A 23,929-nucleotide genomic window follows, 5' to 3' on the forward strand; every position below is an offset into this window, starting at 1 on the left:
TAGCCTTTCCATTTCCTAGATAGACATGATGTGTATTTTCCCATTTATTTTCATATTGGCGCCCATGTTCATTATGGTTGTGGGTTGATTTATTAGTTCCTGGAGCCTTGGTTGGACAAATGATATGGAAGCCTTAATTGAATGAATCAAGTCTATGGGAGCTTAGATCTGTTTTCAAAGTGATGACAGCCATGACAAGGATATAGATGGTATTCTAAGTCCATTGGTTCAGTTCAGTAACCTTTGAAGTTAAGTGTGGAACTTGTAAAAGAAACTTTACCATAATCCCAGAGAGCCCAGTCAAGATGACAAAATCTCAAGGAGACGTAACCCACGATATTCGGGTGAACTCCTAGATTAAATTTGTTGTTATGTGTAGATGTTATTTGCTGCATTATATGGTTGTTATATGTGTTTAATATCAGCAAAAACAAATGGACTTAAAACACTTAAATAGTTTAAAAATCAAAATACATACACCAGTTTCAAGTATTTAATTCCGCAAATACCATATATAAGCTAGATCATTTATTTGTTTAACTGAGTGGGAGGTTCTTGTAAGCATAACAATTTATCAAACCCCCATTTCAGATCATGGAGTCATTCTCCTCATGGATCATTACCTTGCTATGGGGTCCCACAATATTCACTAGTAGGAGGATCAATATGATTCAGATAATGAGGACTGCAAAGGAATGTTGAAGACAGAGGAGGAGGCTTAGTAGTAGAGTCAACAACAACACAATTTTCCCAATAGATAGTTGTAGACATAGTTGATTCAGTTCATTTTTTTGGATGCTTCTCAGTTGTAGATGTTGCAGTAACAAAATAAACAGTGAGAGGTGTTGCATGCAGTACATTACATAGGTGCAAGATAAGGGTGGTTGATAATCCCTTTCTTGCTGAGAGGGAGTGTTGAAAATGCAACAAGAAAGTCCCAATTTTGATTTTTTCCTTAATCAAATTGAGGAAGTTTGAAACATTAGTAGACAACTTAGAGGAGTTAATTGAGGTGACATGGCTCTTGTCACATAGTTAAAAATATTCAATTTGAGTTAATGAGTTGAACTTCAGTTCACTTCAGTGGATTCCTAAAACATAGGAGTTTAGCTTAGTTAATTCGAGTTAGGGACATGAATTTCAGTTGTGTGCAGTAGGTTCCTAAATTTTAGGAGCCTAGGTTGAGCTTATTTTAGTTGTAGCAATTTAATTGAGTTAAATTTAGCTATGGTCTGTTTAACTAGTTCTAATTGTTGGAGGAACTAGTGGAAGGTCAAGTTGTGGAAGTGGAACTTAAACCAAACGCAGTGATCATACAAATAACTAATCAATTAGCCTAAGTTAGCTCATGCATGTAGAGAATTCAAGTTACCCAATTGAGATGGAGCTTTCAAGGCAGTGTACTATCAGTTGTAGACTATTCTGAAGTGTACAAGTGGTGCATGCAGTGAGAGGAAGGACCTAAAGAAATTGCACAATCCATATGAGGGAATTTCCCAATTAATAGAGTCCTAATTCCTTAAGGAATAGTGCAAGGAATTAAGAGCTTGGAGGGCTAGAAAATTGGCTAAGTGTTGGCAAAAGTTAGTCAAATAGGCAGATGAATATACTATACACTTGTAGGTTGTTCTTAGGCTTAAGCAAGCATATGTATTTCAGATGTATTCTCTGATTAATGCAATATAGGTTGGAAGGGGTTTTGAGAAGTTGATTCCTCTAGATAAATATTTATGCATTTTTGATGTTTCCTTTTCATGTTTGTGATTTTTGTTCTAGATGGTGAATTAAATTCTACATATCAGTAGAGTAGCTTCACGTTTTTTGATTTAGTAAATTTCATGAGCAGTTTCGAATCTCACATTAATTTCTACATTAGTGTAAGCTTAGTAACAATAATTAATAGTAGTCCAGCTATTTAAACACCAATGTTCAAGCATCCACAATGCCTACTAGTATCAATTATCCACCTCCTTCTCTTTGAACAAATATACAACTCCTATTGTAATTTATTCATTAGAAATCATCACAAAACATTAGCACTGAAAGACCCTTTATTCCACTAACATAATTTATGGCAGAACCCCATTGCTAAAAATATGACTTCATAGAATTATATTTTTTCACTAAATCACATATTAACAAGTACAAGCATAATGTTAAATGGAATGTCTAGATATTTTAATAACTTTCAAATTTATACTCATGTCTTTTGGTAGAAATCACATGAGAGTATTTTTTGGCCAACGCGTTTCGAACCAACAACTTTGGTTCATCATCATCTATTAATGTTAAATAGAACAAACTATCAAAATTACTAATTAGCAACAACACTTGGACTTTATACAAACACAATATAGGTTTGCAAAGGTGGATAGAGCAATGATTCCATCCAAAGGTGCTGCTCTACAACCTAGTAGTGGGGAGATGTGTAGGTGTTAGATGTAAACATTTTATATTGCAGTTTTGTTTTTATTAATAAAATTTTAGATAAAAGAAAATTATAATATACATATCACATTAAAATATATAACATATATATAAATAGTAGTGATAAATTAAGATCCATTTTATCATACACATTAAAATAATGATTACATAACTAAATTTAAATTAAATTAATAGGCACATAAATATTTAATACTTATAAGATAACAAGATTCTTAACCGGGTGAATCTATATCTACTTAAAAAAAAATGATTTCATTTTTTGGGGAGCGATGGGAAGGCGGAGGGTTCGAACGCGGGTCTGGACGGAGCCAGGTCCTGACTGAACAGGGCTAGGGTTACCATTGGGCGCGTCGACCGGAGGATGAGAGTAAGACGCTCAGGGGTACACAGTAACCAGTAAAGGAGGAACGGGCAGCTGGAGGTAATATCTTATTGGTTTGGGAGGACAGCTGGGAATAAGGGTAAAAACTCTTTGACCTCAGCGCTGGCGGTAAACCCGTTTTCGTTTCTACCCTGTGATCCTCTTTTGTAACCATGGTAAAATCCAACGAGCTCGTGGATCTGGACCCGGTTATGGAAGACATACTGTCAGTATGGGGTAAAGACCCGACAGCAAAAAACATTGAAAGGTACTTTGGAGAGACCGGGTCATGCAGAACTGGAGCCCTTTCGCCAGAATCGCACAGAATTCATCAATCTTTCATCCAACTGACCCAAGGATATGAAGAGAATGAGTTTCTTCATCAAGATTTCCTCGGCGCACAGCATCCAGCCAACCCAGGTGAAGGATCCCTGCATGCAAGCTTCCGTCACTCGAGCCATGGCAGTAAAGGGAAATTGCCCATTGAAGAGCCAGTGTTATCCGGGGGCCTAGAAGACATTGTCAATTTCATTACAAGCGCAGAGCGGACGGGTGAGAAAAAGGCCGGAAGAGTCTCAGCCATAACAAGGGTTTCCATTGGGAAAGAACAGGGCGTCCCAAAAGGATATGGAGGTCGGCCGGAAAAAGCGATAGCAGCATCCTCAGATCCACAAGTGGAAACTCATGCAGAGGTCCCGGGCTTTCAGGTAACCCTTCCTCCTACTGATAATTCTTTCCGGGAGGCTGAGGATCTTCCTTTTTCTCATAGACCCGAGTCAGGGTTCAATCTTTCAAACCCTTGTTCAGAAAGGGCCGACGTAAACAGAGAGGTTCGGGAGGAGGATATTGGCGGGAGGAAAAGAGGTGAGAAGCGGAAAAAACAAAGACCCATTGGCGAGCAGGAGTTGGAAGGGAATTTGGTCTTGGGGATGGAGGTGAGCATTGAAGAATCTTTGGAGGTGGCCGACTGCACAGTGGTGGGCAGGGCGAGAGGGAAGAAATTTTCTTCTAGTTTTCTGCAAGAATGGGGAGAAAAGAACTGGATGGTAGGAGAAGAAAGGGCTTTCGAAGCCTCAACCCTGGCAAAAGGTTGGTTTTTGTTCAGATTTGAGAGCAAAGATGCGGCTGATTGGGTGATTGCAAGGAATTGGGTGATTGGGAATATCCCTATCCTCTTGAAGAAATGGACACCGCTGTTTGATGCAGGCCGTGAGAAAACTGATGTCTACCCTGTCTGGGTTAGGGCTCCTGGTTTGCCCCATTTTTTATGGACGGAAGCAGTGTTCAAAGCTATAGGGGATAGACTGGGAAATTTTCTGGAAGCTGACATGACCTTTAAACAAACTCGAAACAAAGCCATGGCTCGAATACTAGTCAGCTTGAACCCTGGCAAAGGACTTGCAAAGAAGATAAACCTGCAATACAAGGATATGGTTTTCGAGCAGATATTGGACTACGAATATCTGCCCTTCAGGTGTCACAGGTGTCACGAGTACGGGCATCTGGCAAAGGAATGCCCTCTTGGAAGGCGAAGGCGGAGATTTCAAAAGGCGTCGGCTCAGTGGGAGAACGTTTACAGTCCATTCCAACATTTTCAAGGTCAGAACCTCCCATCTGATCTGAATGATGCTGATAAGGAGACAGTGGCCCAGATGGAAGTGCTGCCGACGGAACATGCTCATCAGGACAATCAGGTCACCTCGACGGACAAGGAATTAGACCTGGAGAAAGCCTCAGCAAAGGAACAGCTACCTGAAAGGACGTCGCAACCATCTGAAGGAGTAATGGGTATGTGTTCTGATTCATCCATTCCTCCAGTTCATATTGCTGAATCCATGGATGTTTGTATGGAGCATTCCCCTTCGAATAATTTTGTTTCTTCAAAAATAAAGGATAGTATATTAAATCATGAAGAAATTAATGAGGGACCTGGCATAGAAGATATCTCGGCCGCCTTACCCTCCCTTGATCTGAACAGTGAAGGTGTTTCTAATGATCCTGGGCCCTCGGCTCTTCTCCCTTCTTGCCCATACAATCTTCGTTCCCTCGATCAAAAGCCCATCACCCCCGTCTCAGTAGGAGGTATTGGCCCTCTCCCCTCCCAAAGCCAATCTAGGAAAAAAAGAGGTAGAAAATCCAACCTCTCCATGGCGCAGATAAAAGCAAAGTTTGATGTAGCAGATGGAAAACAACAGTCTATCCCAGGGGCACTTAGAGCAGCGCAACCCCCAGAAGAGGTTATCAAATGATCTTGTCCTCATGGAACTGTAGGGGTTTAGCCAGTAAACCCAAAAAACTGGTTTTGCGGGAGATGTTTCTAAACTCTAAAACTGATATCCTTTTTCTCCAAGAGACTCTTGGAAGTGGAGTTGAAGTGGAAACAGCCTTAAATGCTTTGATGCCTGGATGGAGATTCATAGCAATAGATTCAGAAGGCCACTCTGGAGGGTTGGCAATTGGCTATAAGGAAGGGAGGATAAAGGTCAGCAATCTGTGGGGGATGAAACAGGCCATGGGAATGGAAGTTCAGACCTCAGAACTTGCCTTTCCCCTTTCCATTTGCAATGTTTACGGCCCCTGTCAGGATAGGGTGTCTTTCTGGAATGATCTGATGTCAAAATCTTTCTTGAAGGGCAAAAATTTGGTGCTAGGAGGGGATTTAAATTTCTCTATAGGTAGAGCGGAGGCATGGGGTCCTTCGGCCAGGGAAGACCCCTTGTCAGACTTTTTCTTAAATATGTTCACTGTCAACAATCTACTAGACATAAACTTGCTCAAATTAAAGCCTACTTGGAGGAACAGGAGAACTGGGGAGGCTAGAGTGGCAAAAAGGCTAGATCGTTTTCTCATAAATGAGGAGCTGGCAGTCAAGATCCCTATGTTCAGACAATGGATTGAAGAAGGAGGGCTATCAGATCACTTCCCTATATTCTTAGAATTCTCCTCCCCCCCTCCTAAGCCCCCTGCCCCTTTCAAGTTTAACTCTTCTTGGCTACAAGAGGAGTCTTTTACAAATCTTTTCAAACAAACATGGAAGCACCCGGAAGTCAATGCACCAGAGGATAAAGGCTTCTTGTTTATGGAAAACCTCAAAAGATTGAAGAAAGCCACCATAAGCTGGGCAAAGGCTAGAAAGGAAGCCCAGAATGAGGAATTCACAAAGATAAGTGAGGAACTTAAAAAGTTGGAAAGCATAGAGGAGGATGGCTATCTGTCGCAGGCTTCAAAGGAAAAAATTCTCCATCTTGAGAAACTTAAGTCTAAAATCCTTCTGGATAAAGAAGAAGAATGGCGATTAAAGAGTAGGGCAATCTGGCTTAAAGCTGGAGATGAAAATACCAGGTTTTTCCACAATTATGCCAAAGGGAGGAAATCGGCAAATACTATATGGGCCCTAAAAAATGAAGAAGGAAGGGAAGTGCAGACTTTTCAATCTTTGTCAAATTTAGGTCAGAGACACTTCCAAAATCTCTTTGCAGATCCAGGAGCGACTACTATTGCTGAGGTAATAAGGACAGCTCAATGCTTCCCGAGATTCTTGGAGGAGGACGAAGCGGAGGACCTAAACTGTGAGGTTTCAAAGGAGGAAGTGGAAGCTACAATAAAATCCATGGCAAAAGAGAAAAGCCCTGGACCAGATGGATGGTCCATAGAGCTTTTCCTCCACTTTTTTGAACTTATAGGAGCAGAAATTACAGAAGTGGTGGAGGAGGCCAGGAAAAAAGGTGAAGTCTATAGCCCTTTTAACGCCACGTTTATAGCCCTTATTCCAAAGAAGGAAGTCCCGGAAAGTTTTGAAGACTTCAGGCCAATCTCGCTATGTAATAGTATCTACAAAATCATAGCAAAAGTGATAGCAAACAGAATCAAACCAATTTTGTCTCGACATATATCAATGGAACAATTTGGGTTCTTATCGGGAAGACAAATTCATGAAGCCATAGGAGTTGCTCAGGAGGTCATGCATAGTGTGAGGCAGAAGAATAAGAAGGGTGCTGTTATTAAAATTGATTTATCAAAGGCATATGACAGGATAAATTGGTTATATCTCAGGTTGCTTCTAACTCACCTTGGCTTTAAACCTGCTTTCATCAGTTGGATAATGGGCTGTATTTCGAATGTAAGCTATGCAATTCTCATCAATGGAGCAGCCACTCCATTCTTCAAAGGTCAAAGGGGTCTGAGGCAGGGGTGCCCCTTGTCCCCTCTGCTCTTCCTACTAGTTGCGGAAGGTCTCAGCCAGCTGATCCATAAGGCCAGAAGAGAGGGGAAGGTAAAAGGTATTGAGGTAGCCACAAATTTATTTATCTCTCATCTCCTTTTTGTTGATGATATATTGATCTTCACAAATTCTGAGCTCATTGAAATAAAGGAACTAAAATCTATTTTAGATCTGTTTCTGAAAGCAACTGGCATGCAGATAAATCATAGGAAATCCCAGCTGATAATGACAGGTCTAGCAGTTCAGGAGAGGGGAAGGCTTCAATCTGTCTTACCTTTCCAGCCAAGTACTTTGGAACTCCCTTTCAAGTACTTGGGTTTCTGGCTAAAGCCAAATGCTTACAAGAAGGAGGACTGGAACTGGCTGATTGCAAAAATTGAATCTAGGATCTCCCATTGGAGCTTCAAATGGCTCTCGAGAGCGGGCCGATTGACTCTTATAAAATCAGTGCTTTTGGCCATTCCAGTTTACTGGGCTGCTCTAACGTGGGTCCCCAAGGGTATCATGGAAAAGATCAGAAGACTTTGCAGCAGATTTCTATGGGATGGTTCCAAGGAAAACCCAGTGCTACCATGGGTGGGCTGGGACAAAGTGGCAAGGTCCAAAGATTGGGGTGGTTGGGGGATTAAAAATCTTCCAGATTTCAGTCTTTCTCTGGCAGCAAAGTCGGGCTGGAGGCTGATAAAGATGGAAAACTTATGGACCAGAGTGATAAGAAGAAAATATATAGACCCGGTCCCATTGGAGGATTGGATAAGGAACCCGGAAAAGAACAAGCAGAATGCATCGGTGATATGGAAGGCAACAGTGGATTCTTTCAAGGTAATTGAACAAGGTTTGGCATGGAAGATTGGGAACGGCAGAAACCTGAAGATTGGGAAAGATCCGTGGATCGGCTGCAATGAAAACTATGCCCTATCACCTGGACTAATTAGGCATTTAGAAGGCAAAAACATTTTTACTCTAGACCAGGTGGAAAAGGTGGGTCATTCGAGCATTTGGTGTCAGGCATGGAAAGATGGAGAGGACCTTCAGCTGGATCAGAGGTGGTGGAATGAATGGTCTTCTTTCACACAAGAACTTGTTCGCTCCAATGTAAGAATAAAAGACACTCCGGATAGCCTGATCTGGGCCCATGGAGAAACTGGCGATTACTCCCCCAAAGATGGATACAAGTTCATTCAATCCAGGAAAGGGTGGGGAAATCCAGAGTGGTGGTCAAAACAAATTTGGAAGCTCAAATGCCCAGCTAAGGCCAGACTCTTTCTCTGGTGTCTCCTCAGAAGGAAAGTTCCTACCTGGGACATCCTCCAGGCTAGATTCATGTATGGCCCTGGGAGGTGCTCCCTTTGTAAAGATGAAGAGGAAACAATAAACCATCTGTTCCTACACTGCTCGGAAACTGCAAAAATCTGGAGGGAGGTTGAAAAGCTGTTGAATAAAAAATTTCAGTGGGGAAATGGGAATCTGGACGAGGCTTGGTCAAATTGGTGGCAGCAATATCCGGATGGGAACCTGAGAAACCTCCCGCCCATCATTTGCTGGGGAGTCTGGCTTGCTAGAAACAGAGCTATTTTCCAAGATAAGGGAACCCAACCCTCTGTCACAGCCATCCAAGCGGTCTCCATATTCTCTTCCATCCCAGAACCAGAAGAAAAAAGACCTCAAAATCCAAACAAGACAGTGCAAATCAAAGATGGTATTCCTTGGGCGTTTTTTGACGGAGCATCCCAAAACAACATAGCAGGCGCAGGAATCGTCATTCATATTAATGCACATCACTCCCTCAAAGCCTCAGTCGGATTGGGGTCAGGAACAAATAATTTTGCAGAATTGTCAGCCCTGAGACTGCTCCTATGTTGGCTTATTCAAAGAAACACCTTCACTATTCAGATCTTTGGAGACTCCCTCAATGTTGTAAACTGGGTTAACGGAAAAAGTACTTGCAAAAACCAATTTTTGAAACCCATGCTGGAAGAACTTCAGGTATTAAAGTCATCTTTTAACTCTTTCTCCATATGCCATATCTACAGGGACAGCAACGATGCCGCGGACAAGCTTTCTAAGGAAGGTTTGCAGCAAGCTTTGGGAGGGTGGAAAATAGTGGAAGACTGTCAAGGACAGATCGTATCATCAGATGTGCCGCCTTATATATAACTCTTCAGCTGATGTTTTTGTCTTTGTTTTTATCTCTTATCTATATGCTTAGACTATTTCACACAGACTTCTCTTTATACTAAACTCTGATACATATTTTTATATATTTTTGTGGGTTGTTTTCCTCTCTGTTGAGGAGACCCAAAGACTTGAATGTATGCTGTTTTAATGTTTTTTGATCTGTCTCTTCAGACGAGGTCATATTATGGTCTTGGCTGTATTGCCACAGCTGATTACTACAGCAAAAACTGCTCTGAATTCTGTGATCAAAAAGACAGAAAGGAGATTTTTTGTTTTGATTGCTTGGTCTAGCAAGCAGCAATTTCGGAAATGCTCAGCATATGCAATGTAACTTTTTATTCTCTTAATAAAAAGTTCGCTTTTTCTTCGGAAAAGAAACAAGATTCTTAACCATGAATATTGGATGGATGGATATTATTAACTTCTACCATGGATATTATTAATTTCTAAATAAGTTTTGTTACAATGCCATGGGCCAATACCATGGCTTATCAATACCACATGCCTAAAACCAATAACTCATTTCAAAATCAAAATGTTTTATAAATATTTTTATTTATTTTATTTTTATACCATTTTTAAAATTAAAACTCGATATTTACAATAAACTTGCCATATAACAAGATTCTTAACCATCGATATTCATCTTATTTTACCATAGATATTATTAACTTGTAAAGAGGCTTTGTTACAATACCATGGGCCACTACCATGGCTTATCAATACACTTACCCAAATATTGGTTCAATTAAAAAATAATAAAAAATTGCTAATTATCTAGTAAATAAATAATAAATATTAATAATAATAATTATCATTGGAGATTTCCGAAAGTGAACTATGTAATGTTTTTGATCCCAACCAAAGAGCTTTAAGAATAAACTAGTGCTAAAAAGACTATTTATAAAAAGAAGTTGAAGTGAACTATATAATGTAACAAAGAACTTTAAGAATAAGCTAGTGCTAAAGAGACTATTTATAGAAAGAAGTCAAGTACCCATTTGATTAAAGATTAGCGAGGAATAAATTTGGTAAAATTAAATTTTATTAGAAATAAATATTAAATTAGAAAAAGTAACTAATGATTAAAACCGTAATTTGGCCAAAATTAAAAAGTATAAAATAAAATAATTAGTAATAAATGTTAAAACAGATAAAAATAAATAATGATTAAAACCGTTATTTCACCACAGTTAAACAAAGTCACAAAAATAAATTTAATCAAAAATAAATTTAATAAATTAAGAATTAATTAAAGGAATGACCAAATTCTCGTAAGTCCAATTCTAATAATGTTATATTGAAACATTAGAAAGTAAATTAAAAATTAATTAAATAATGAAGTAAAAATGGTTTAGAAATAAACGAGAAAACTAATAATATTACTAAACCAATTTTAAATAAATTTAATCAAGTTTGATTAAAGAGGGGAGGTTAAAGATGATGATCAATTTAATTTAAATTAAATAGGAAATATAATCTAAGAAATAAAGTTAAAGAAAACCTCCAATTTGAAATGATGATTTTTTTTGGAAATGATTATAAGATTTATGAAGGTGGGGTGGGAGTGGGGTTGAGGTGGGGAAAATACCACCAAAGGCAGGAGAGAGGCAATTAACCGAGGGGCGGGAATCATTCATTAATGGGTGAGATGGTAGATGACCAGTTCAAGAATCACTTATCAATAGGTGAAATGGTAAACGACCAGTTTTCGCTATTGGTTAAGTATGTAACCATCCTCATAAAACATTTGACTACCTCAAATTACATAAAACTCAAAAATAAAAATAAAAATTAATAAATATAATTAATAATAAAACCAACATAAATCAATTTTACTTCTTGTTCCAGTAAAATCGGAGAGATATCAATATTTTTTAGGTGCAAACCTCTTTTAGAGTAAAAATGACTAATTTTCACTGAGAAAGGAGCGGGGAGGAGCTGGAATCACCCATCAATAGGTGAGATGGTAGACGGTCAATTTTCGGGATTGGCTAAGCATGTATCCATCTTCATAAAACATACTGCATCAAATTACATAAAAATAAAAATAAAAATTAATAAATATAATCAATAATAACACCAACATAAATCCATATTACTTCTTGATCCACCAAAATCGGAGAGAATATCAATATTTTTTAGATGCAAATATCTTTTAGAGTAAAAAAGACTAGTTTTCACGGAGAGAGGGATGGGGACGGGTCGGAATCACCCATCAATACGTGAGATGGTAGATGACCAGTTTTCAGGATTGGCTAACCATATATCCATCCTCATAAGTAGATGACCAGTTTTCAGGATTGGCTAACCATATATCCATCGTCATAAAAAATTTGACTACCTCAAATTACATAAAACTAAAACTAAAAATAAAAATAAAAAGTAATAAATATAATTAATAATAAAACCAACATAAATTCATTTTAACTCTAGATCCACCAAATTCCGAGAGATATTAGATGCAAACTTTTTTTTAGAGTAAAAGAGATGACATAGTGGAAGGAGGCCACAATTTTGCCTGCAAAATAGTGAAAATTTCAGTATGATTTTGGCAAAAATCTGACCAAAATTTTGGGAAATCTGAGTTATAGCTACCAAGCTTCATGATTATATTCAGATTTGATGCCACACTTAGTAATCCTAGAATTAAAATGAATCTAGCTAATTAATGGCAATGGTTCATGGGTTTTTTTCATGCCAAGTGACATCTAATATGTGAAAATAAGATTATAGATAAACACTTTAACCTGAAAAATAAATGTATAAATATATAAATCATACCATTAAGCTCTCAATCACTCAGTCTTAATTGTCTGACTTCGAGTTTGGCCGTGGACGCAATCTTAATTTCTGAATTCGAGTTTGGCAGTGGAAACTGGTAAATAATAGCAGAAGAAAAGTGCACGAACCTCAATACTAGGCCAAACAAACAAACTGAGGTAAGTGAACAAACCCTTTATTTGTTTAGGGTTAATATTTGATCTTTGATTAATATGTTGATCCCGGCGACAATGTTTTTTCTCCTCTGCTAAATTCGTTTAGGGTTTATATTTGATCTTTGATTAATATGTTGATCCAGAAGCTGGCGAGTATGCTTTTTCTCCTATGCACTACGTAATGCACAACTATACCCGCACTTCTTTGTTTCAAACCGAATTGATCACATTTTTTGTTTCCGCACATCATCTTCAGTAGTTCTTGAACTCCATTGCGCTATGCACTTTTCGTACGATCATGCATTTGCTTGGGCGTTACAGAGCTGTAAATTCTTAGGGAGGGGAACATGCATGTATATATCTATAGAATAAAAGGAAAACTTTGTGGGAAAGTGTAAAGCACTTTTCAGTGTTTATTCAAACTAATAGTAAAACCCAAAGAAATATATTTAGTTGGTAAGTTATCTTCAAACTAATAGTAAAACCCAAAGAAATATATTTAGTTGGTAAGTTATCTGGTGATTTTTAATTGGTAAAGTGTTTAAACTACAAAATTTTATTCCTCTGGGGGCATTTTTGTTTTCTACTAAAGCCAATTTGGAACTTATTAGTGAATACTCTATAGATATATATAGGTCTTAAATCAATTCTGTTCGTAGTGTGCCCTGTTCAAATATTGTTTTAGGTATAAATCCCTTTCGACAGGTATGGAAAATTAAGCTCCAGAGTTTAGGGTTCCAAGTTTGCTGAACTTTCGAGGATTTATAGGTTTACAATAACTCATTTTGTTGTTATATGTTACAGTACTATTTACTACGTTTATTATTGTTTCAAGCCCTTTATTTCATGCTTGAATTATTTAATCCATTATTGTTCGTAGGTTTTGTGTATTCCATATGCTAGCTCTTTTCATATTTTTTTTCTAGGCTTCATTGTTAATCTAGGTTTAAATGTTATTTTTCAAGGTTTTTTATCTTTCATTTCAAGTTTATATGGTTTACTTCATGCTTAGATATTTGGACTAAAACATTTGACAATGTTTAAATTAATGTTGAATTATTTTTCTGTAAGCCTAATAGTTAGAACTTTGAAGTTGTTTGTTTTTGGTAATCTATTATATGTTAATAGTTTCTTTTTCATTGTATTTAAGAGTATATTGTTATTTAGCGTTGAATGGTTTTTCCTTAGGCCTAATAGTTAGAATCTTGAAGTTGTTTGTTTTATATGTTAATAGTTTCTTTTTCATTGTATTTAAGAGCATATTCTTACTGTTAATTGATCCTTGGCCTTTTACATGGAGGACCAATAAGGGTTTTTTTGTGGTTGTTGTAAAGTGTGTATGATTAATCTACTATGACCTAACTGATAATTTTTTAACTCTCATCTTAATGTGGTGCTTTATCTGATTAGTTGATTCTTAAAAGTCTTATGAAATCTTGAGATGATTAGGAATCTCCACTTCAATGCTACTTCTTGCTTCAACCTAAATGTGGGTGGATTAGTTGGTAACTTCATTGAAGGATTTGTCATTGTATATATGCCCATTGGTTCCAACTCTAAAGAAATTCATCATTGGCTTGGAATTTATAATCTACACTACTATAGGAGTCACCTCTTAATATAGTAGACTCCCCATTTCTACTGAAATTACTTAGTTATCTTCTTAGGAGGGGATAATATAATTATAACTCTTTAGAATAGTGATGCTTGAATAGGGAGTGAAAGAGGAGACATTTTTATGATCTTATGCTAGATCCTTAAAGAAGAAAACAAATGTCAAATAGATTTTGTGACTAATGCTTGAATGAATAAGGAAGAGTCATTTAGTGCCTAATCCCCATAATTTTGGGTTGGTAAATGGATGTCCACTTAGTGGGATGCTAGCTTTTTCCTTCTAGACCATAGAAATCTATTGGAAATTTAGGTGAACTTATTCATAATAAATTTAGGGATGATTGTAAATGAGCTATAATATGTGTATTCCCTTTATGACATTCTTTATTAAAATATCTATGAGTATTAAGTTTGTAGTCATCATTATTTTAGGCTTTGAGTGAAGCCCCACAATATAAGATATCTACATGGTAAAATTTGGAGAAAAATAGAAATCCCAAAAAATCAAATTATCTCATAAAAGAACTTGATTAATAGAATTGGAAGTTGGAAAAGGCTCAAGGAAAATAATGGATAATTTTTACCACAAAACCCAAATTTATCATAAAAAGAAAGGGCAATTTAATATATGAGTCATTAGCATCCCAATGTTCTTAAAACACTTACAAAACCCACAATTTATTCATAATTAGGTTTTGTAGATACGAGCCATTAGTCGAGCCCAACATACATAAGTGTTTAGTAAAATCACAATTCAGTCATATAACTAGGTTTTGTAGAATAAAAAATCATGGGATATCTACAAGGTAAAATCAGGAGAAATATAGAAATCCCAAACCATGAAGTTCAAATTTAAGCAAAAAAGGACTCAATGGACTCATAAGGAAAATAATGGGCAAATATTGTGCTTCCCAAATTTTACGTGGAAGACATGCATCCTCACAGCTACAAGTCTTTGGGTTATATTTGTACTGAGTGGTTCTCTTTGTTAGATATGAAAATTGCCCAAGGTTTGTGGTGGAGGTGCAATACTATACACATAATTATGATTTTTAGTTTTTAAGCTTTAGTTGCAAAAATTACCTTTAAATAGACTACATTAGAGAAGAATACCATTGGACTACAATAGAGAATAATACCATTGGAAAAACTTGGGTTGTCAAATTTGCAACCCAAAATTTCCAATGGTATATGTACTATTTTATGACAATTTTATTTTTATTATTAATTTTATTTTATTTTTTTTTAAATGTAATTTAACCAAATCAATTGTTTAGATAACATAAGGGTGGTAGGAAGGGGAAAGTTTTTGTACAACCCTGAAGGAAAATTGAATACAAGGTATGCTTGGGGATTGAGTTCAATGACCAACCCTGATGAAAATTTGAATAGAAGGTATGCTTAGGGATTGGGCTCTATTATCAAAAATCAGGTTGAATTGCATGGCATGTTGCTCCCAAGAATCCTTTGAGTATCTAATGTAACCATCTTTGGAGACTCACTTCTGGTTATTCAACATCTCCACAAAAACACCTAGCTAAAAGAAAATCATTTACCAAATTTAATAATAAAAAAATAAAAAATTAAAATTAAAATGTTGCTTGAAGAATTATCCTTTAAAGCTTTTCTTCTATATTTTAAAGAAACAAAATAGTGAGGTTAATAAGTGTGCTAATCAAACTTCTCAGCTCAAAGTTAAGCAATTAGAAACCAATAGCACCCAAGGTTGGTTTAATTTACCATAACCTCAAACTCAATCATATGGTTATAAAGCATACTAAGATCCACACCCACAAAATTTCTCCAGTTTAGAGGCAAAACATTCTAGTGCTAATCTTAATTATGGGGAATCAATCACCACAAGTGGCAGGGAGACTGCACCTGATTATGGCATTACATTATTACCTTCACCATTACGCTAACGCTAATCACACCTTATTAAATTGTAATTCCACCGTTTAAGCGCGCTTGAGCCAGAGGCGATCTGGGATGGGTGACCTCCCGGGAAAGCCTGGTTACCAGGTGAAAGCCCCGGAAGTGATGATTGATGCTATGTGATTCTTTTCACTAGTTTCAATCCCACTTCTTCACCCCTGTGAGCATCACCCGATGCAATGAGTGCTAAGTCAACTATTCAAAAATCATGAGAAATTAGTCAGTTACGACTACCTCTCATGGAAATGGTCATACGTTAATGACTTACTTAACACAGTTGAATCCCAAAATGACATCTAATATAATGCACTGTGTAAACCCCCTAATACTTAAATTCAAAAAGAGTGAAGGGATCTCTACTTGAATAGTTCATGAGGCACAATACTTGCTAAAGTTTTGCAAATGGGGTAGCAAGCTAAGTGGGCTTGATTGTGGGGAAAACTCCACAGTTAAGCGCGCTTGAGCCAGAGGCGATTTGGGATGGGTGACATCCCGGGAAGTCCTGGTTACCGGGTGAAAGCCCCGGAAGTGATGATTGACGCTATGTGATTCTTTTCACTAGTTTCAATCCCACTTCTTCACCCCTGTGAGCATCACCCGATGTAATGAGTGCTAAGTGAACTATTCAAAAATCATCTGGAAGTGATGATTGACGCTATGTGATTCTTTTCACTAGTTTCAATCCCACTTCTTCACCCCTGTGAGCATCACCCGATGCAACGAGTGCTAAGTCAACTATTCAAAAATCATGAGAAATTAGTCAGTTATGACTACCTCTCATGGAAATGGTCATATGTTAATGACTTACTTAATGCAGTTGAATCCCAAAATGACATCTAATATAATGCACTGCGTAAACCCCCTAATACTCAATTTCTTTTTGAAAGCATGATGGATGTCCATGGCATACGAATTATGAACAAGTTGATGTCATTAAATCTCCCTACAGGTGGTTCGTCAGGCTGCGTCATTTCAAGATGGCCCCTCCCCTATGCAGACACAATAACTCATCATTTTCAAGCATGCACAACATTGGCTGTGGATTTAGGCATGTCTTGCAGTCTCTATGCCTACCTACTTGGGTACAGCTTGGGCTGAAAAACCCATTTTCATCCTGGCGATTGCAGGTGGAACGATAATCAAAATTTCTGAATTGAAGCGGGAGGGTCCTTTGTGGGTGGTGGGAGGCAAAGCTCTTGCTAAATTAATCCCGATTCCAAAACTGGAATATCACTTTGTCAACTTGGATATTGTTGCACAGTTGAACTGAAGATTGATTCTATGAAAGTTGATTTATTGGTTCTCAATTTGAAGACAAAAGATTATATGATGTCCACTGTCCAAGTGCAAGAGGAAATACTGATTAACATACTTTGTTTTTAGTCCAAATACAAGTTCTATGTTTGTAATCACTTTTTTTACTATTAATAGAAAGAGTCTTTTCTGATTGGCAAAAAAAAGTGTAAGAGGAAAACTAGTCCTTGAAGCAAAACTTGCTAGATAAAATGTGAATTAGAAGTTCTATGTAGTCAACTCTTGAATCTCCTTGAAAAAAAAAGTGTAAGAGGAAAACTAGTCCTCGAAGCAAAGCTTACAAGACAAAATGATGAATTAGAAGTTTTGTGTAGTCAACTCTTGAATCTCCTTTGACAAATCAACCTTCTGCACACACTTTTCTGAGAATGAAGACTCAGCTAGAACCCATGATGAGCATAAAATATATTTATCTTTTCAAAAAAAAGGAAAATAAAAAATGTTTACGTAATATAATATAACATTACAACATTTCTCTCATTTTACCCATTCTCTCTCGTCTCTCTCATTCTTAGCCAGGGAGATCTATGGGGTACTTAATAACACCTTAAAGATATCTTTTTCTTGATTCGTTCCTTACCCAAATATATTTCCTTCACAAATAATCATTTACTTTAACTGAAAAACTATATTATTTGAAGCCTTCATCAAAGTTGTGATCTTCTAAAGCTAAAATTGGTTAATAGCTTGCCTCCTTGAGGGAGGGATTAAATGGAAACAAGTGATACACTTGGCAATGTTTGTAGTGCCAAACATAACAATCTCAAAAAAGATTTAATAGCTTCAACGTTTTTGATAAAATTAATATCAATAGTTAGAATATCATCAACAATTAAAATATGTGAGATAATATAATTGTTGTTATTCTTAATCCCTTTAATATTCCATAAAGCCCCTTTTTTTTTTTAGAAGTTTGCTAATACTATCTAGAACTAAAAGGAAAAGAAGAGTAAGGATGTTAAATAAGGAAAGGAAGAGTAAGGGTGTTAAATTTTAACACATGATACATGCTTTCTTAATAGTTGATTGAACTTTAGTGTACAAGTATAAATTTAAGTTGATAATGCAAATTAAACATCATGTTTGGCGGTCATAGGGTGTAGATTGAGTGGTTGAGAGTTCTCTCTTCTTTACTTTGTGATGTGTTTGTGTGAGTTTATTGTTGAGACATTGATTTAACCTTGAGTCAAGAAGAATTTAATTTACTGTGGACATCATCCTTGGACTAATAAGTGTTTGATGCATTTATTTGAGAAATGCATTATGTGAGAAAAGAGAAAAAAATGCATAGAATATCAAAATAATGAAATGATTAGGTTTCATCTATATGAATTTGTAATTTGAAAAGTAGGATAAGAATGATTTCCAACAACAATCATGTAAATTCTTGCTTTATAAAAAGGTATGACAACAAGTTGACATTATTCTCAATCTTAACACAGTTGAAAGATGAATCACATCGATAACTTTATGTGTAGTAACTGCCAATAATACGTGTGCCCCTACTCATTTTGAATTGTTGGAATTGAATGTGCGCTCCCAAAGAAGTGTTCCCCACCATTGCCCAATAGTGAGAGGATGAATGGAGAACAACTTATAGTAATCAAGAAGTTTAAAAAACCCTCTTTGTAAGGAGACATATGTCCTCTTAACATGCCACATGTAAACTCCATAATAACCTCCAGATAAAATATTTTATGTGCTAAGTCAAAGACATGAGTGTGCTCGCCAATCGAGGTCAAATAATGCTAAGTGTAGCTGAAATATCCATGCAATAATGAAGAGAGGGTGTTTAGGAGGGGTGTGCCCAAGAATATTGTGTCATGTAATTACCTCAACCATTCATCAAATATGAAATATCCTATATGGATTGTGCCCTTGGAAGAAGTGCCAAAATGGTCAACTAACTTCCCAAACCATTTGCAGAAGAGAAGGGTGCCCTAAAGAAGGGTGCTAATAAGGGGGGTGTTCTCCAATAATTGTTGTATTTTGAAACTAAGTTATCTTCCCTAATGATAAACCCACCATGATAACAACATATTGATAGGATAAAAGCTCAACCTAGGATTGAATCTAGGATGCATCACTGAAGGACTATTACATGATTAATACCTTATTAAATAATAAAAAGAGGCTTGATCACCAAAGATGTCTATAGTAACCCCCTTCTCTAACTCAAACTTTAGAAATAATACATCATTCAATACACTTAACCCCTAGGAAATATTTAACAACATTTTACAACGTTGACCTGACCTCAAATGTCCCATTATGGAAATGGGGTCTAAATTTTTCGATATTTTTCAAGCATATCATAACTTAAATTGGATAACATTGTTTTTTTCATCTCATCAAGACCTTTGCAACAATAATTTTTTTTCTCCAATTTGACTCCATCAAAAGATGTGGTTGATTAAAGTCTTGGTCAATCAAATTGCACCACGTCATCAGGCCTGCCATGCAGTTCCTACGTGATTGTCCACATCGGGCCACATCGAAGTTGTTGACATGTTCTTATACTGGGTCACATGTATCCACTATTGATTCACTCATATGACATACCCTTATAAACAAATGAACACTCATACATAGACATAGGCAGGTTAAGCAAGTGTGGGCCCCTCCCTAGCCACCTCTTCTCAAGAATAAAAGCTCGGGTGAAGCCACTAGGCATGACCTTGTCAGGGTTACATGGAAACATACAACTTGTGACAAGATTAGCCTCCCTCTTGACTTTTAAGCAAAACAATTCATGCTATGTCGTGTTTGACCCCACCAAATAGGCCCCATGTGCTAGGTCACCCAGGGAATTAAATCCCATGAGTTCTACTATGTGCTCCATTCAATATACCCAGGGTTTAGGGTGATGTCACTAGTCTTAAATGTTGGTGTGATGTTATCCTTCGTCATGCCCTCCACGTTAGGAGCTATGTAATTGTGGGTTCCACTATACCCGACGTCGTGCAATTCACATAAATCAATATATGTACACATTAGACTCTCCAAAAGAGGTCACCCTCCTCTCGGTAGAGGAACAAAAATATGAATATGTAACTGAGGGTGCACCAATAAAAATAGGCACAGTAATCGAGACATGATGTTATAGGTCCTCATAGATAGTGTTATCCAATATGCATGCATGTAAAGTGATGTATGGCCCTCAAGCTTCTAGTCCATGCAAGATGCATTGAAGTGGACATATGTCCTCTTAACATGCCACATGAAAACTCCATAACAACCTCCAAATAAAATGTTTTATGTGCTAAGCCAACTATGTGAGGGTTCTCACTAATAGAGGTCAAATAATGCTAAGTGTAGTTGAAATATCCATGCAATAATTAAGAGAGATCACTTATGAGGGTGTGCCCTAGAAGATTGTGCCATGTAATTGCCTCAACCAATCATCAAATATAAAATATCTTCCATATGAAGTGTGCCCTTGGAAGAAGTGCCAAAATGGTCAACTAACTTCCCAAACCATTTGTAGAAGAGAAGGGTGCCCTCAAGAAGTGTGCTAATAAGGGTGGTGAGCTCAAATAATTTTTGTATCACGTAACTAATTTATTCTTTCTAGTGATAACCCCACCATGATAACAACATATTGATAGGATAAAAGCTCAACCTGGGACTAGGATGCATCACCAAAAGACTATTACATGATTAATACCTTATCAAATATTAAAAACAGGTTTGATCAGCAAAGATGTATATAGTACCCCACCCACCCCTTCTCTAACTCACACTTTAGAAATAATACACCATTCAATATACTTGGACCCTAGCCAATATCTAACAACATTTTACATTGTTAAGTCATACCACCTAGGGAAATCCCATCAAGGCAAAGTTATATTTTGTTTTGAATTAGCTCACAAAATATGGTTGTTCTACTCTTATATTTATTGAATATTGTTTTCTAGTTCTAGTTGTAGGTTATATTTCTTTGAGTGTGGATTTGATTTGAGAGTTAAAATTTAACATAAAATAATTGCGCAGAGAGGCGCTCTCCGACCTGGTATGGAAGAGATGTTGTCAAGCTATGTTATGTTATGTAAACATTTTGACTCGGTCAAATTACATAAAAATAAAAATAAATTAAATTAAATAATAATAATAATAATAATAATTAATTATTAATAATGAAACTAACCTAGATCATTCTTAACTCTAGATATATCAAGCGTCGAGAGGAATCAAATATCTCGAGGTGCAAATCTTTCTTCAAGTTTTGCACTCAAAAAAAGAGGTTTTCACCTTGAGAGATTTGATCCCTCTTGGCGGTTGATAGATCTAGAGTTAAGTTGGATCTAGGTTGGTAAATAGTAGATAATCATGAGATACACAATACATTCAATTTGAGAGAATCATATACGTTTAATTAGGATGTGGATATCAAACTATAAGCCAAGATTGTCTTTTTTATTAAGGTAAATAGTTTTAATTTAGTCTAAGTGAATATTAATTTATTCTAAGTGAATATCACTTGTTACTTGTGCAGGCACAGAGTTCTTGTTTGATTTTTCTTTTTCTATTGAAATTAACAATCTTATTTAATGTGTATCTTGATTTATAATTACTATGTATGATGGTTTCCAACACAAAGGATAACCATATACACACATGGTGATAACTAGATCTTATATCGATTTTTTAGAACAATGTTGCTCCCCACAATTGATCAAATAAGCCATTGATTCAAGGTAATGGGTATTTGTTTTTTTATGGTAGCTTTATTCAAATTCTTGTAGTCTATACACAGTCTGAGTGTTCCATCTTTATTTTTCACAAATAAGACTAGTGCACCCTATTATGACACACTTGGCTTGATGTATCCGTTGTCCAACATTTCTTTCAGCTAATAGTTTCAGTTCCATGTGTTTTGGGGTAATCATCGAGTATATAACTTTAGATGTTGGTGCATTTCCTAGAAGCAATTATATGGAGAAATCCACTTCCATGTGTGGAGGTAATCAATGGATCTCTTGTGTAAATACAACATATTGCTTCAGAACTTGGTGTTCTGGGTATTGGAGATCTTATGTTCATTAGACTCTCCACCAATTTTCCTATCTAGAGCACATCCGATGGTACCTCAAACCAACAGATACACTAGTATTATAGGGACCTAACATGCCCCTCTCCTTCAAAAAAATGTTGTCCTCAACACTTGAGTACTTTTGGAGGCTTCTATATAAAATTCTCATCCTGCCATGTGGAATCTTCAAAAAGTAAGTTCTTCCACTTAATGAGATAGTTTGAAACTGATCGATTTGTAACTTTCAGGTTCTCATTTCTATGACTGCTTTAGGCCCCAATATGACTTTTCCTTCTTCAACAAGTTTTGGCAATAATGTTTGAACTGGGAGCTTCTCATTAATAACCTTCTTTAAGCATGAAACATGGAAAATTGGGTGTACCCGGGAAGATGCGAGCATCTCCAATTTGTATCTCATAGTACCAATATTTTGCAACACTTTGTAAGAATCATATTACTTGGGTGATAATTTATTATCCTTCTTAGCTTGCTTGAATGAAATTTGTTTGTATGGTTGGAGCCTTAAAAATACCTAGTCACCTACATCAAAACTTCTTTCACTGCGATGTTGATATGCCTATTGTTTCATTGGATTCTACACTAGAGTGAGGTTATCCTTTAAGAGTTGAATAACTTGTTGTTGATGCTCAATGTGATATTCCACTGCTTGAACCTTAGAATTTTCTCTTAAAGATGATGAGATGGATGGTGGATGATACCCATAAAGTGCCATAAATGGGGTCATTTTTGTTGTAGTATGCAAGGAAGTGTTATACCACCATTCAACTAGAGGCAACCACTTGACCCATTGTGTTGTTTATCAGATACAAAGAAATGAAGATAACATTTCGAACATTTTTTCACTATCTTAGTTTGCCCGTCAGATTGAGGATGATAAGATGAGATAAGAGCTAATTGAGTACCAAGACAAGAAAATAATTCTTTCCAAAAATTTCCAGTGAAAATGGAATCTCTGTCACTTACAATAATCTTTGGGTTTCCATGTGGCTTTTGAATTATTTCCATAAATGGTAGCAATTATATTGCCTTTAAAAGCATGATATAATGCACAAAATTGTGCATATTTGGTAATTTTATCAGCTACCACCATGATGACAGTATTTCCTTGATACTTGGGTAAACCTATGACAAAATCCATTCAGATCTCCTCCCAGCGCTGACTTGGAATGGCTAAAGGTTGTAACAGACCATGGGTCTTAATTGTCTCAACTTTATTTTGTTGGCAAGCCAAACATTTTGCCACAAACTTATGAATATCATATTTAAGGCCATCCCAAAAAGAAATCTTCTTGACCTTTTGATAAGTTTTTAAAAATCATTAGTGCCTTCCTAAGGGGTAGGTGTGCAATTCCAAAAGAATGTTTTGTTTGAGTTGGGAATTCTTACAAAGATATAAACAATCTTTGTACCATAATGAATCAGTTTTCTAGATAAATGTATCAGATCTACTCAGATCTTGCTGCAAATTTTGAATAAGTGTCCACACATCTTCGTCATTCTTCCATTCATCCCTTGCTTTAGTTATCCAATCAGATTGAATAATAGAAATGGCACATATCAATGCTTCCACATCCTCGTCCTTTCTTGAGAGTGCATCTGCAACAACATTTTGCTTCCTTTTTTGTAGATTATTTCAAAGTCATAACCCAACATCTTTGTGACCCATTTTTGTTGCTCTTCTAAAGATAATCTAGTTCCAAAAATTATTTAAGACTATCATGATCAATTTTTATCTTGAAGTGTCTTCCCATTAGGTAAGGTCGCCATTTCTTTAGTGCATGTAGTATTGCCAACACTTCCTTATCGTAAATAGGTTTGTGTAAATACTTTCCCTTGATTGGATGACTTTCAAAAGAAATGGG

General features: G+C 36.5%; 1 protein-coding gene across 1 annotated transcript; it reads left to right on the plus strand.

The window, feature by feature from the left end:
* The first annotated feature begins 5,120 nt into the window (after positions 1 to 5,120).
* Positions 5,121 to 9,540, plus strand: LOC149230423 (uncharacterized). Its single transcript, XM_089381313.1, has 5 exons — positions 5,121 to 6,718; positions 6,863 to 6,929; positions 7,230 to 8,866; positions 9,065 to 9,124; positions 9,381 to 9,540. The coding sequence occupies exons 1-5, from the start codon at positions 5,121 to 5,123 to the stop codon at positions 9,538 to 9,540; spliced, it is 3,522 nt and encodes a 1,173-aa protein (XP_089237439.1).
* Positions 9,541 to 23,929: the final 14,389 nt, after the last annotated feature.

This window comes from Pinus tabuliformis, chromosome J, assembly GCF_031772625.1.
Source record: "Pinus tabuliformis cultivar Carrire ecotype Pingquan chromosome J, CPIR1, whole genome shotgun sequence".
NCBI classification, from domain to species: Eukaryota; Viridiplantae; Streptophyta; class Pinopsida; order Pinales; family Pinaceae; genus Pinus; species Pinus tabuliformis.

Excerpts from the sequence above, each read along its gene's own strand:
- LOC149230423 (XM_089381313.1), top strand. The coding sequence starts at position 5,121 with ATGTTTCTAAACTCTAAAACTGATATCCTTTTTCTCCAAGAGACTCTT. Across the intron at positions 6,930-7,229 it reads TAATGGGCTGTATTTCGAAT|ATAAATCATAGGAAATCCCA; the intron begins GTAAGCTATGCA and ends ACTGGCATGCAG. Across the intron at positions 8,867-9,064 it reads ACAAATAATTTTGCAGAATT|GGACAGCAACGATGCCGCGG; the intron begins GTCAGCCCTGAG and ends CCATATCTACAG.